Source organism: Astyanax mexicanus, chromosome 22 (assembly GCF_023375975.1).
Source record: "Astyanax mexicanus isolate ESR-SI-001 chromosome 22, AstMex3_surface, whole genome shotgun sequence".
Taxonomy (NCBI): Eukaryota; Metazoa; Chordata; class Actinopteri; order Characiformes; family Acestrorhamphidae; genus Astyanax; species Astyanax mexicanus.
The window spans coordinates 18,145,580-18,160,340 of record NC_064429.1 but is presented as its reverse complement, the minus strand read 5'-3'; the positions used below and the strand labels follow the sequence as shown (position 1 = coordinate 18,160,340).

At 37.3% G+C, this 14,761-nt stretch overlaps 1 protein-coding gene across 1 annotated transcript in view; it reads left to right on the top strand.

Moving 5' to 3' along the window:
• Positions 1–14,761, top strand: part of adamts3 (ADAM metallopeptidase with thrombospondin type 1 motif, 3) — a 232,580-nt gene that overhangs the window by 165,039 nt on the left and 52,780 nt on the right. Inside the window, exon 18 of the mRNA XM_022664827.2 lies at positions 13,418–13,574. Within this exon, the coding sequence (XP_022520548.2) occupies positions 13,418–13,574 (157 nt within the window). The remainder of the gene's footprint in view (positions 1–13,417; positions 13,575–14,761) is intronic.

Here is a 14,761-nt window from a genome sequence, read left to right as displayed (position 1 = left end):
GTGGCGTCATGAATAATGAGTAACTTGGGTAGAAGAGTGATGACAGTCTGGAGGTCTGAGGAAATGAACTGGACAGAGTGTTAAAAAATAGTTGCACCCAGAAGGAATCAATCAACAGGAATGAATCTTGGTGGGTAGTTGTGCCAGACTTGTCCTGGAGTGACTCAGAATGACTGTAGGTCATCTTCAGCTTTTTACTTGGTGGAGAAGATCAATGAATCCATGTGTGGAGGCACTGTGGTCAGCAACCATATCAATGGTGTTCAAAAGGCCTGGTGTCATATACTTATTTTTATCACTGCATTTACTTTTTTGCTTTTACCCTTTGAGTCCTAGGCTGTTTTGGTGTGTTTTTCCTCTGTTTTTGTTTTCAGTTCCTCTTTCAGGTCTTATAACACAGTAATTATACCAGACAAACTCATGCCCTGATCTCTTTTACTCCAGAAGCCATACGGCTGCACAAAAATATAATCATTTAAAATGTAAAAGGAAGCAGAATTGTTATATTTTCCTGAAACTGATCATGTTTTGTTCATAATTTTACCAAGCGCCTGTTTTTTTTTTTACTTATTTTTGAATGTATAGACTTTAAATATATTCACACCAAAGATATCTTTTCAAAAATGGTTAGAGTAGAGTGTGTATGAGTCAAACGCATAAGAATATTGATAATAGTTAATTATATGGCTTATTAATTATAACATTGACAAAATACATGGAGAGCGTCAGGCGGAGTTATTTTTCTTACTTTTTAGTGTAAATAAATAATGTTTAGTGCAAAATAACTACTTAGTAAAAATGTGCAAGTAAAATAAAAACTATATAAAGTAGTGCGCAGCATACCTAGCTTTAGTTTGAGTGCAGGTAGTTTCACACTTTTTCTGTGGAAACTTTTGAGTCATTTACTGATATTATTTGGTTTGAAACATCATATAAATATGTTTGAAGCACTAAAGGTAAATAATATTGGTTGGCGAAGGAGATCTCACATTTAGGTGTTTTTCTCAATGGGTTTCTTGTAGATGCTTTACTACACTGGGATATTTTTAGAAAGAGTAAGTTCCGCCCTTTCTAACCATATATGGATTATGTTTATTTGTGAAGGGACTCCTGAGTAATTAAGCTGAGAACACAAGGTGTGATTTTGGATGAAGAAGAAGCCACTCACTGCATATGTAAATATGGGCGATTTCCACAAACCGGAATCAGAAGTCGGGAGATGATTTGAACGCCTTTTTTTTTGTAAGGCTTGAAGCCCCACCCTTTGTCTTCTTGCATCACAGGTTCGCTGGTTCCAGACCACCAAGATTATAGGACAAAAATGGCACCGACTTTCCGGCCGAAAACCTGTGGTTTTGTGGTGGAAAAGCGCAGAAGCGTTCAGGAACTTGGCATCTAGTGGAAAAGTGCCCATAGTGTGAGGTGCATTTTGGTGCGATATCAGATCATCTTTGATCTTCATTACATGCACTTTGACAGCCCAGATTTATATGTTAATAAGCTTAATTTTAACAGGACAGTGCTCATCCACAAAGTGCTATTTATCTAAAGAGTTTGCATTGACGGTAAAGACACTATGATAGTGTTGGCTAATCTCTTGACCATTTTTGCCCAGTCTCTTATTCTTGATTGATTAAATTATTAACACTGACCTTAACTGAGGCAAGTGAGACCTGCAGTTCTTTAGATGTTGTTCTGGGTCCTTTTGTGACCTCCTGGATGAGTTGTCCATGCCCTTTTGGACTAAATGTGGGTAGGCTTGTCACTCCTGGAAAGGTTTACCACGGTTCTATGTTTTCTCTATTTGTGGATAATAGCTCTCATTGTGGTCCCAAAGCTTTAGAAATGACTTGATAACCTTTTTAAATCTGATAGATAATCAATTACTTTGTTTTCTCATCTGTTCTTGAATTTCATCAGATCCTGACATAATGTGTTTCTTTTTGAGATCTATTATTTGCTTCATGTGGTCAGACAGGTTCTATTTAAATTATTTCTTGATTCTACAGGTCTGGCATTAATCAGGTCTGGTTTTGGTTAGACTCAGCTTTTCAAAAAATATATAATATCAATTACTTATTGGGGGGCTAATTACTTTTTCACACATTGGCAGGTTTATTTGGATATCATTTTTTTCCCTTAATAAATGAATTTATCATTTAAAAATGCTTTTTATATTTACTCAAGTAATATTTGTCTGATATTAATATTTGTTTGATAGATTGAAAACATGTATGAGCAAAAACCAAAGAAATCTGTAAGTGCACAAATATTTTCACATTTACCCTTTTTAAAGTATTTATTGTTATTGCTAACCTTTATCTTGCAATCCACCACTCCCTGTTGAGCGCAACTATTTTTGCGACCATTTCTTTGACAATTATTGTAGAAATAAATAAATAATATCTCTCAGATTCATAGCTCCCGGCATAAGATGGCTTGCGGGAGCTATTATTTTTTTATTAGTTTTTATTAGAAAAATAATTTTGTTGGGCTGGAAAACATTGGTACTGAAAAAAAGAGATTACTTGCTTTAATGGGTTTACACAGACACACCACCTTCTGGGTAATTTGCTGGCAGAGATACAGAAACCTTTCTTTTATATTTCTTTAATTAATTTACTGTATTTTTGTCTTCTCTTGGTAACGAACACATTCACACACATGCAGTCTCCATGTCCAGCTTATATCTGAAGTTTAGGTGGTTTCTGCTGTATTTACAGAATGAAATTCCGTGGCGTGAATAGTGTAGACGCTGTTTGGCATAGAAGCAGTTTCTGGTCTAAACTTAGCTTCCATAATTAACTCCCACAAATCTCCTACTGAGTACGCTTCTCTGTTTGGCGTCTATGCCGTGTTTTCAAAGCGGGTAGAATCTGAGCCAACATCATTTTCCTGTTGTTTTTGCCAGGCTATACCAGATTTATTAAATTTAGTACATTAATAAACTGTAATATGTAATAAGTAACTAATAACCAAATCTCTACACAGATTAAAAGCATTAAACACAGTATTCAATCCCTAAATTAAGCCTAAAAGAAAAACTCAACAAAACTAAATGTTATATGTCACGTTAGGTACCTAATAAAAATGTAAAAATACAATTTTACTCCAGTATATTGTATCACCAGTCATGCTTATCTTCTATAAAATTGGTCAGGTGTTTTATTATATATATTTTTGTTATATAGATGCCTGTCAGTAGTATATCCCCCATCACTGGTGACAACCACATGCCTCCTCCGATACATGTAAAGTCAGTCACTGCCACTTTTTTAGCTGCTGCTGATGCAGCATTGCCAAGTAGCATCACAGCACACTCGGAGGAAAGCACAGCGACTCGGTTCCGATAAATCAGCTCACAGATGTCTTATGCTGATCGACATCACGCTTTAGAGTGATGAGGGGAGAGAGCTTCATCTACCCACCCAGAGAGAGCAAAGCCAATTGTGCTCTCTCACGGCTCTGGCAGCTGATGGCAAGCTGTATGACCGGGATGTGAACCAGCGATCTCCTGATCATAGTGGCCGCGATTTAGACTGCTGGACCACTCAACAGTTTTATTAATCATCTCAGTGTTAAACAGGAAGCCAAAATGACCAAATTTCTGAAAGCTATGGTATTAAAAATTAATTTCTGAAAAATGAAGAATAGTTTTTTTTTTTATTCCCACCATTTCTAGTGAGCCTAGAGTCTTGCAGTTCTTTTTTGGTAAAATTCCACTCCTTCTATTTTCTGTTTTGTGAGATTGTTGAACTGCCTTGCATGCTCGGCTCTTTTAAAGGTCAGTACACAGATTTCTGATGGTGTTTATGTTGGGGGACTGTGGAGGCCATGGTGAAACCTTTAGTTTGGGTCACTTCGGGTAATTCAATGGGAATTTTAAAATCTTCCTCAGCTTTTTTCAGATGGTGTGATGTTTACTTCCAGAATTTGTTGGTATTTTAATCAAAGGTTTGGTGTGCCTTTTCAACAATTCTACAAGACATGCTCTCAGGGAGTTTTCCAAACCACAGTTTGGAAACCACTGTTTCATGACATTCTAGAACTTTTTAAATAAAAAAACAGCATTTTTATACTGAGGAAACTTCTTATACACTTATCTGGCAAGGCAAAAATAATGCACTGATCCTGCTGTGGGTTGGCCAAACATTTGGGTGCTGCTGTAAATACTTAGCCTGTGTAGTCTGTCTTTAGAATCTGAGCACTGATGAAAGAAGCATTTCAGAAGCAGCTAAAAAGGCTATTATTTCATAAGAAGCTTTATTTAAAAAAATAAAAGATTTTCCATTTACTGATTTGAGGATATGGTTTATTGTGATAGGATTTCAGTATCACAATAAATTATGTCACAATTTGCCCTTTTCACATTTCCAGTCTACCACCTCCTTCAGAAACTGAACCAAGTAATTACAGCTCTGGTCTGAGCATAACAAATCCCACAGCTTGCTATGTGTGTACATAATATTTTCAGAAATAAACATTAATAGCTCTCTTTGATGCTGTTAAGCATACAGACTGGAGCTTGTTAGTTTGTATGCATGTTGTGTGTAGTTAGTTTGCTGCTCTGTGCTCAGAACTGCGCTATGTAACTTTAGTGATGCAGGTAAGCCTTAGGGCTCTAGTTTAGCAATCTATAAGTGAGTTGTTAACCGTGCAGCTTGATTTAGGGCATGTGAGTGTTTTTTCTATCTTTTTCAGGAAAAGTGTTCGGCTTAAAATTATAGGTGTCTTTTGGAGTTAACATGAAATAAATCAATCAGCATGTTACTTGTCTCAAATTCCCTTTAAGAGCCAGGTGTGCTCTGACCTCTGACGATAATTTTAATGGTGCAGTGTTTCTCAGCAAAGGAAACTGACCTATATATATATATATATATATATATATATATATATATATATATATATATATATATATATATATATATATATATATATATATTCACAAGTGCCGTTGCAATTTAAATGATTCAGGCGCAAGGCATGAAAAACATTGTGAAAAGAAAGTATACTTAAGAGCATTAAAAGTGTGTTCAAATTAGGTAAGGAATACTAAAAGTGCATTTTCAATTTAATATATTTGAGTGTTTTATGAAAACACTCATTAAGTATACTTTCTTTGTATTTCAATAAAATGTATTTTCAAGTAAAAACGTATAGAACATATATGTAGTTGCATTAAATACTGCTTAAAGTGCACTTTAGTGTAGTTTTTTTTCCTGGGTCATTAAGGTGTACACAATATGTACATCAATAGGCAAAGCAAAGTAGTACATTTACAATATACTTGAAATGTATTAAAAATTATATTTAAAAAAACATACTTAAGTTTGCAGAAGTTGTATGAAAAAAGTACCCAAAAGCACAATTTAATGCTTTTGTGTTCAAATGTAGCTTAATTACAACTGAAATACACTTAAATTGCGATAAGTTGTTCCAATAAAGTACATTTAGTCTTTATTTAAGTACATATTTAAATTTAAAGTATGTACTTTTCCATGTTAAGTATTCTTTTAAAAAATATTTAAAAATACTTAATTCACTTTTCTTTTACAAGAGAATAGACTGTTCATGGGTTGTAAGGTAGCAATGAGTATTGTGATCTTATATAGATCCCATGTAGCTCTCGTAAATAGTGTACAACCCATATGGGGCCCATTTGTAACGTTTCCTGGTCTCATCACGGACCCTGGTGGGCATCTATATGTGAGGCAAAAGTTGTGCTAGCCATATGGGCCCCACATGCGCATGTTATCTATGAATTGCATAAAATCCAGTAATATCACTCTACTGCCTCTGTCCACATACTTCATTTAGTTCCAGTGCTGGTTCTGTTACTCACAGCTTGTCCAGAAATAATGTCCATAAGCGCGATTGCCACTTCTTTACTGTAGGGGGAGCTGAGTAGGAAGAAATATCAATGCAAATTCAAGCAGTCTTCCTCCTTAGTTAATGATTTCTACAAATTTAACTCACGGTGTCTGAAGAACATGTTTACTCTTTCATGACTAATATGTTTAGAATAGATAAGCATGTTTTCAGACATGTTCCTGTGTGTGCTATCAGCCAAGCATGCAAATTTCAAACAAACGTCTGTTGAATTCAGTGGTCTAAAACAAGCAACCCTAAACTAAATCAGCTATACATCTGCTTCCCCTTCAGTTCCAAGCTCAGCCTACTTTACATTTAAAATGAATTGTGGCTGTTTTTATGAGCAGAAGATTTAAATAAGATAAGAAGTCTAAGCCTCTGTGTTCACGTCTGCATCTGTTGCTTGTTGAGGCTAAATTAGATTTACATTTATGGCATATGGATAAAGCTCTTATCCAGACCTACTAGCATTCAAAATGTGTTGCACAGTAGTGAACCCTAGTTTGCAATGGGGAAGGTTTTTTTGTTACATAATACAATATAACAACTAAATCACTGACTGCTATTATATACACGTAATAATCTGATAACTGCAGAAAATTAGATTTTGTCAGTAGGTGTGTTGCAATGCTCATTGCTATCCTACACCCTATAAACAGTCTTTTTTTCATGCCTGGGCCATATGAATAGCAACAGCACTTGTGTGTACATCTACACAGATGGGCATGATGGTCTGTCATATTGGTATCTTGGCAACGGAAAACACAGGAGCGCCACTGACTAATTTGAACCCTGACAACAGTCTAATAGTCGGATGTTCATTGCTATCTTGGCAATGCAGGTGCGCCATGCATGCTCAATGCACATACACCCCCGCTCTTTATACACACAAGGACATTCAGCATTGCACAAAGACAACTTTTATTTCAACAATAAACACAGTACCTAATTCATTAACATTGCTGTTCCCATAAATGATCTAATCAGCACACCTTTACAACATAAATGCACAGCCCAAACTCCTTTGCTCAGAAGTGCAGAAATGTTGCACTGTTAAAATACTAATCCACCAAAGTCGGAGCACACGTGGCTCTTAAAGGGAATGTCAAGTGACACTCTAATTGGTTTATTTCACGTTATGCCTTAAACACACCCATGCTTAAGTAAACAAATTAATACATTCCTTTTTTGGGCTTCAAGTCATGCAAAGTGTACTTTTCCTGTCGTTACGATAGCAAAAACACACCCCAAATCAGCCTGTGCTGTGCATGGTGGACAACTTGCCTATAGATTGATAAAATGTGGCCTTTGGATCTTTTTTATATTTATTTATCTATTTATTTCTAATAGTAAGCAACACTGCCCTTCTTACAGCTTTTCCTGCTGCAAAGACAGACACAAGCTTTTTTTTTATTTTTTTTTTATTGAGCATCTGCCATATTAAGCATACATACTTGCTGTGAAATCTGATTACTGAGCAAAAACCCAGCTCTCTGTCAGAGTTCTTAATTAGATTTCCTGTCCTTAATCCAATAATAATAAGTAATTGAAGTATGCTGTTTACATGACCAGCTGAATAATCAGATTTTAGCTACACTGGCTACATGCATGTTGCAAGATTTTTTTTTTTGGTCTTTGTATCTGTAAGAAAACTGCAGAAATCAGCCTATGATAAGATGAAACTGTTAAATACATGTTAACACATTTACTGTTCAGTTATTTTTTTAATTAACATCATTTTGTTGATGTTACTGGCTTAATGTTTTATGTTTTATAATGTATTCTATAGTGTCTTTAATTTAGGGTGTTTTTACACTCGAATACACTGGTTTGTTTTCACACATGAGAACATTTTGTCTGTTCCATGGATCAATTGCGCCATTCTGTACGTAAATTGAGCGGTTAGGAACAGAGCTTTTGGTGTGCATTTTGTTCCACTGTGAAGTTCCACCAGCCAGCAGCAGCTGTTTGCTTCTGAGAAGGTTATTATCCATGCAGGGCAGCACGAGACGAGTGTTTATGCTGTTAGTTTACAGAAGTGAGAGTACCCTTGCTCTAGTCCTGTTAAAACTCCCACGTGAACTCAGGCACAGATAGCTTCTACACTTAATGTGGTCCACACTCGAGAGTACTTGAGGCGAACCCCAGTTTTTTTTGGAGGACCAGGGATCTGGAAAAAAAAACCTGGTGTGAAAAAGCCCTTAATGATGGTGTGCTCTAAGGACAACGGGATTTTCTTTTGGTTCCCAGTTGAATCTAGGTGCCTTAATGCTGAGTAGTAATGTCCATTAATGGCACATTAAGCACAGCAGAGAAAACTGTACTAGAATGGTAAAGTTTTAAAAAAGGATTAGATCTGGATTAGAAGTAAGGTAACCTGGTCCACACTAAATACTGTATCCCTTATTCTGCTCTGCTTCTGGTTCACTGGATCAAATGGACAAACCTTTGTTGACAGGGATCAGTTATTAAGTGACCTCCTGGATGAGTTGTCCATGCCCTTCTGGAGTAATTTTAGTAGGCGAGTCACTTCTAGGTCACTGTTGTTAGTTGTTTGTTGTTATTATTTGTGAATAAAAGCTTTTTCTGTGGTCTGCGGAAGTCCTAAAGCCTTGGATATGAATTTGTTAACTTCTCTAGTCTGATAGATGGCAATGACTTTGTGTTGCTTTTTAAGATGTTTTATTTTGCTTCATGTTGTCAGGTTGGTTTTTTTTTTTTAGAGATTTTGTTTTTTATTCTAAAGGTCTGGCAGTAATCAGGCCTTGTTGTGGCTAGTGAAATTTAACTTAGCTTTCACAACCTCTAGAATTCATTATTAATTCAGTATACTGCATAGTTGATATGTGATTGTGATATAATACAGGGGTTGGACAATGAAACTGAAACACCTGGATTTAGACCACAATAATTTATTGTCCCGAAAAAAAGTTCTGGTGGAAACAGGAGAGTTAAGGCGCACATTGGATTCTGCCGTGATTTGGGCAGCCGTGGTTTTATGTTTTTTGGATACAATCCGGGTTAGCACCCGAACATCCCTTTCAGACAGCTTCCTCTTGCGTCCACAGTTAATCCTGTTGGATGTGGTTGGTCCTTCTTGGTGGTATGCTGACATTACCCTGGATACTGTGGCTCTTGATACATCACAAAGACGTGCTGTCTTGGTCACAGATGCGCCAGCAAGACGTGCACCAACAATTTGTCCTCTTTTGAACTCTGGTATGTCACCCATAATGTTGCGTGCAATATTTAGAGCAAAACTGTGCTCTTACCCTGCTAATTGAACCTTCACACTCTGCTCTTACTGGTGCAATGTGCAATTAATGAAGCTTGGCCACCAGGCTGCTCCAATTTAGCCATGAAACCTCCCACACTAAAATGAAAGGTGTTTAAATTTCATTTTTCAGCCACTGTATATTAGTTATTTTAAGATAGTTTGGGGATTTTGGAATTCTTTTACTGTTTTTTTGTTATTTCTGGTTTAAATTTGATAAATTAGTGCTCAAATCCTTGCACCTTTATTGGCCACAGAGCACTAGTAATTAGTCCCACCTCTTTTATCACTGATCAATTCCACCTTTCCAGCTGTGCAGCAGTAACAATATTTGGGTGCATTTTAATTAGAACATGTAGAGGTTAATTAGACCTAGAGCTATGAATAGAATTCCTTTTATGAACTGCTTCCTTGTATCAGAGCTCAGGAAAAAGACATATTTTGTTACGTATCATGTGTTGCAGTGCTGCATTTTCTATTTTCTTTTCTACTATCTGTTTCCAAAATCTGTCCTCTCTCCAAATTGAGTTGCGGGTTGCAGGAAGGAGAGAAGAGTAAACAGCTTAACGTATCAGCTTGCATGGGAGGAATCACGCAGTTGCCAGGGTCAGGCAGGGTCAGCCGCAGAGCCAGTCCTCTTGGAAGATGCTGCTGTGGCGTTTGTGTTGAGGAAGTAGCGCAAGTGTTGTGACAGATGTGTTTATTTCCCAGAGAAAATGAGGCGGCGGGGGAGAGAGTATCTACTGCCACGGCAGATTCACTTTGAGTGAGGAATAGGGGGCAAGGTCAGGTTATCTATTAAAGCAGATGGAGACAAGTCAAGGCTAGACAAGCTGGAAGGTGAATGAATGTAGTAAGTGAGTGTGTTTTTCCTGTGACGTATGCCTGAGCTGCAACAGCACTGTGTTCTGGTTATAATTGTTGGATTAGACTAACATGTTTAGTACCTGTGGGTAGGCATAAGTAAATCTAGGCCATTATCCTAACTATTATTATTACTTTATTAGGTAGGGCTGTGTATTGGTAAGAACTTGTCGATACGATACATATATCAATATACATTTGTTACAGTCCAGTATATCACAGAATATATTCCGATACTGTAAGCAAGATGATATATTGCTTAAATCAATTGTTTAAATTGAATTTTAGAATCTTATGCTCTTATTGTTTAAAATCGCATTTATAAAATCTGAGTCAAATTTTAAAAAAAAATGCTGTTTATGCGATCAGACAGCAGGATCTAATAACACAATGATTACTACAATGCTATATAGTGGGCAGGGTTTGATCAGACCACAAAATCAACCACAATCTGACATCAGTAATTTACATGTAAATGAATACTGTGCATTGTAAAATCAATCCAGTATTGCAAAAAAAAAATATTGTTATACAGTGCTAGTATATATCCGTTTAGATTTTCTATATTTCTGCGTAAATTTTTTTTCTGCAGATTTTCATAAAAGTCCTTAAAGTAGTACATATTTGTCAGTGGCAAATGCATGTGAACCTTTGCTTTCACTTTTGCTTTCTGGTGTGACCCACTTTTACAGCAATAACTGTGAATAAAAGTTTTTAACCCATTCCTCCATACAGAACAACTTTAACTCTGGGATGTTTTCTGCGTGTTCTCACATTAACTGTTCACATTAGGTCTCCCACACCATTTCCATTAGATTAAGGACTTGGACATTCCAAAACATTAACTTTTAACTTTTAACAAATATTTTTCTTTAGGGTCGTTGTCTTGCTGCGTGACCCACCTTCTCTTGAGATTTAGTTCAATAAATGATGCCCGGACTTTTAGAATTTTCTGATATAATTTAGCATTCATGGTTCCATGAATGAAGGCAAGCCCAAAACATGATACTACCACCACCACCATGTTTCACAGATGGGACAAGACTCTAATGCTAGAATGCAGTGTTTTCCTTTCTCCAAACATAACGAGACATAACGCTTTTCATTTAACTCTAAAAGTTCTATTTTGGTCTGTGCACATAGAACACCTGAGCATGTACTGTAGTGTAAGTGCTTTATAATTAGGATCTCTTTGAGGTGCCTGTAAGGGCTGATCTTTTGTGGTCATAGTCCACATGCCTTGTAGATAATGGTAACCATAGATACACATGCATAAATGTGGGGTTTCTGGCATTTGTGCAAAAATGATTTGCCACTATCTTTCTGCGAACAGCACACGTCGTGCACATCTCATTAAATCTGATTTTCCATTAGTCTGTAATTGCCAAGCCAGGAGAAAAATCCAAAAGGCTCTACAAATAAAAAAATCTCACAGGCTGCGATGCCAATTACAGATGACACTAGCGGTGTGTATAGACACTGTTTTTGGAATAGACTGGAATAGCCCTCCTCCGCAAAAAGCTCTGCAATGCTGTAGCAGTGACTGTATCAGAGTACAGAAGAAAAATGATAGCTTCTTTGTTAATGATACTATTCTTTGCAAACGTATGCAATCTTGCATAAGCTGTTGTTACATCTAGGACGGCCCTGTTCACACCTGTGTGGCATTAACATGTGTCTTGGATGTCAGGTCATAAATGGCTAGCACTTAGCTATTCACAAGTGTGAATGGGTACAATAGGTTTCTTAGAAGTGATCGCTTAAACCATACTTAGAGCCCTAATTTATCGATCTATAGGACGTGTTTTTTGTGTCTTTGGTACTGTAAGGGCACAAAAAATACAGCTTGTGCAGCTTAAACTGCTCAAATGGCATGAACTAATTCTCTTAGTTAATCATGGTATGTTTTGGGCGTAATGTAAAATAAACCAATCAGTGTGCCAGTTGTCCTTCTCTTTGTAAGAGCCAGGTGCTCTCTGACTTTGATGACGTTGATATCTTAACAGCGTGGCACTTTGCACCTACAGCAGAGGATACTGATCTGAGCGTTCACGCTATTAAGATTCAGCAGCAGCTCATTTACGAGAACAGCAATTTCAGTTATTTTTTTCTTTATTCTTTTTTATTGTTTATTTAAAAGCTGAATTTGCACGCTGACGCTTCGGCCTGGCTAAGATAGAATTAGGCCGATGACTGTTGTCAGGGTTTTAATCAGTCAGTGGCGCCCCTGTATTTTCCACCGCCAAGATAGAAAGAGGCCAGAAATTTACCTGAACACACCTCACTTCCAGGCAACCACACCCATCAGTGTAGATATATTCCTAAACTCTGATGCCATTTTAAAAGCACAGGTGCAAAGCATGAAAATAGACTATTTATGGGGTGTAAGATAGCAACAAGCATCACAACACGCTTTGCACAGGGTGTATGATAGGGCCCTTAGAGTTTGTTGAGGACACAAACTTTATATGTTTGAATAAAATGATGATGATAAAGTGATGCAAGTGATTTACAATATTAGGGTGAAAGAATAAGTTACAGCACAAGTGCTCAGAGATGTTGCAGTTGGGCCTGTAGATCCTGCACACTGGTAGGTTGCCGAACAGCTTGTCCATCAATGCTCCATTGATGATAAATCTCGTGACTGAAAAAACGTTGCAGTCTGACAGTGATATTCCTGGGAAGCCCTTGGCTGACAGAATGTGTGCCTTTCTACATTATTTAATCCCATTTTCTCCACAATTTACAAAGCCAATTACCCAACCCACTTATTAAGACTCCCCCATCACTAGTGATGCCCCAACACAAGTAGGATGAAGACTAGCACATGCTTCCTCCATTACATGTGAAGTCATCCACCCACTCTTAATTAACATAAATAAATCCACAGATATTTCTGTGCTTCCACTGTGAAAAGACAGCTCAAAGCATTGTGTTTGAAAAAATGTGAAGCTGTACATGAAACTCTTTTTAGAGCTTCTTAGATAGAAACAGACACAAAAGAACATCTGATCAAATCTGACAGATCAAAGCACAATTAGATCATCACCCCAGAGTCCAGATCTCAGCATCATTCAATGTGTCGAACAGTGATTTCTTTTTCTTTTTTTCACGTCTGATGAGAAATAAGACACATAAAGCCAAAATAAGCTTCAGTCGCTGAATGCAAGTTAATCTGCAATGTGTGAAATTGGAATGAATGTGCATCCACAGGCTCCTGGAGCCATACTTTTTTTCCTTGCTGGGCTCTTTATAAATGCGATTATACAAGAGTCTGAGTCACCTTAGCATAAGATATAGTGCATAAATCTGTGTGTGCTCATTCATACATAACACAGAATATAGTACATACTACCCGATTAATCCTGAGATCTTCATTTCCTATTTGTTTTTGTCTTTCTCTGTAAGATTATACCGAAGGACAACGAGACGAGATCCACTCTGATGTACAAATACATTATACATGAAGACTCGGTTCCAATCAACAACAACAATGTGATTCAGGAGGACACGTACGAGTGGGCTCTTAAGAGCTGGTCCCAGTGCTCTCGGCCTTGTGATGGAGGTAAGGTTTGCTCACATATTGTTTTGCCTTTTTTTTCACCTTACTTCCACCCACTACAGTAGTGCAATCATTGTCACTCAAATACTGAATGCTTGACTGTACTTAAATACTAAAATAATTTACCTCTTTGTTGAGTCAGCAGGAATTTGAGAACTTGTTTATTTTATTTTACACTTTAAACTAATGAAAATAACTGTTGAACCCAGAAGTTTGACAGGAGTGAAACTTGGTGGGTAGTCATTTCAGAATGTTATACAGTGCGTCAACTTCAGTGATGAGTCCCACTTTTGTCTTGGTGGAGACAACCAAAGGCCTGATCTTACACTTACACTTCACTTCTTGTTAAAAAAAAGTTGTTTAACTAGCAACGTCGCTTGTGAATACATCTACACCATTGGGCGTGGTTGCCTTAAAATGAGGTGTGTTCAGGTACATTTCTGACAACCTAGACAAAAGTCAACAGTCAGGCGTTCATTGCTATCCTGGCAGTGAATTGTCAACACAGGCACATCATCCTTAACGCACATCCACCGCCTTTTCTTACACACACATGGACACGCAGCAGTGCACAAACCCATAGCACATGCCTGTTGACAGCTTTGCAAACCTTTACATTAACTTAACAATAAACATAATACAAACAGTGTAAAGGAGCAGGTCACTTTCCTCTTCTGAGTAGCGATGTACACATCCAGGTAGCTGCGCTCCTGAAATAGCAATGCACCACCTGGCACGTTAAGGGAATGTGAGGCAAGTTACACCCAAAACACACCCATGGTTAATTAAGAGAATTAATTAATGGCTTTTGCGTGTTTCAACCCGTGCAAGGCGTCCTTTTCCTGTCGTTACGATAGCAAAGGCACCCTGACACACCCTAAATCAAGCTGCACAGTGCGCAGTTGATGGCTCGTCTATAGATCACTAAAATCCCATTTTTGGAGAAACATTACATGAATAAGGTCCTTATTACTCTACGCTATTCCAACAGGACAATGCTCATCCACATACTGCTGCCACCTTAAAGGTTTGGCATCTAAACAGAGATGCGAAACCTTTTATCATTTGTCATTTATTGTTCCTTATGAATAACATTGCGATCTGACACATTTTTTTCTGGGTGCAACTATTTTTGCGACACTTTCTTCAATGATGAGTGCATTATGCACTGTGACTGTATGTCCAAAAGT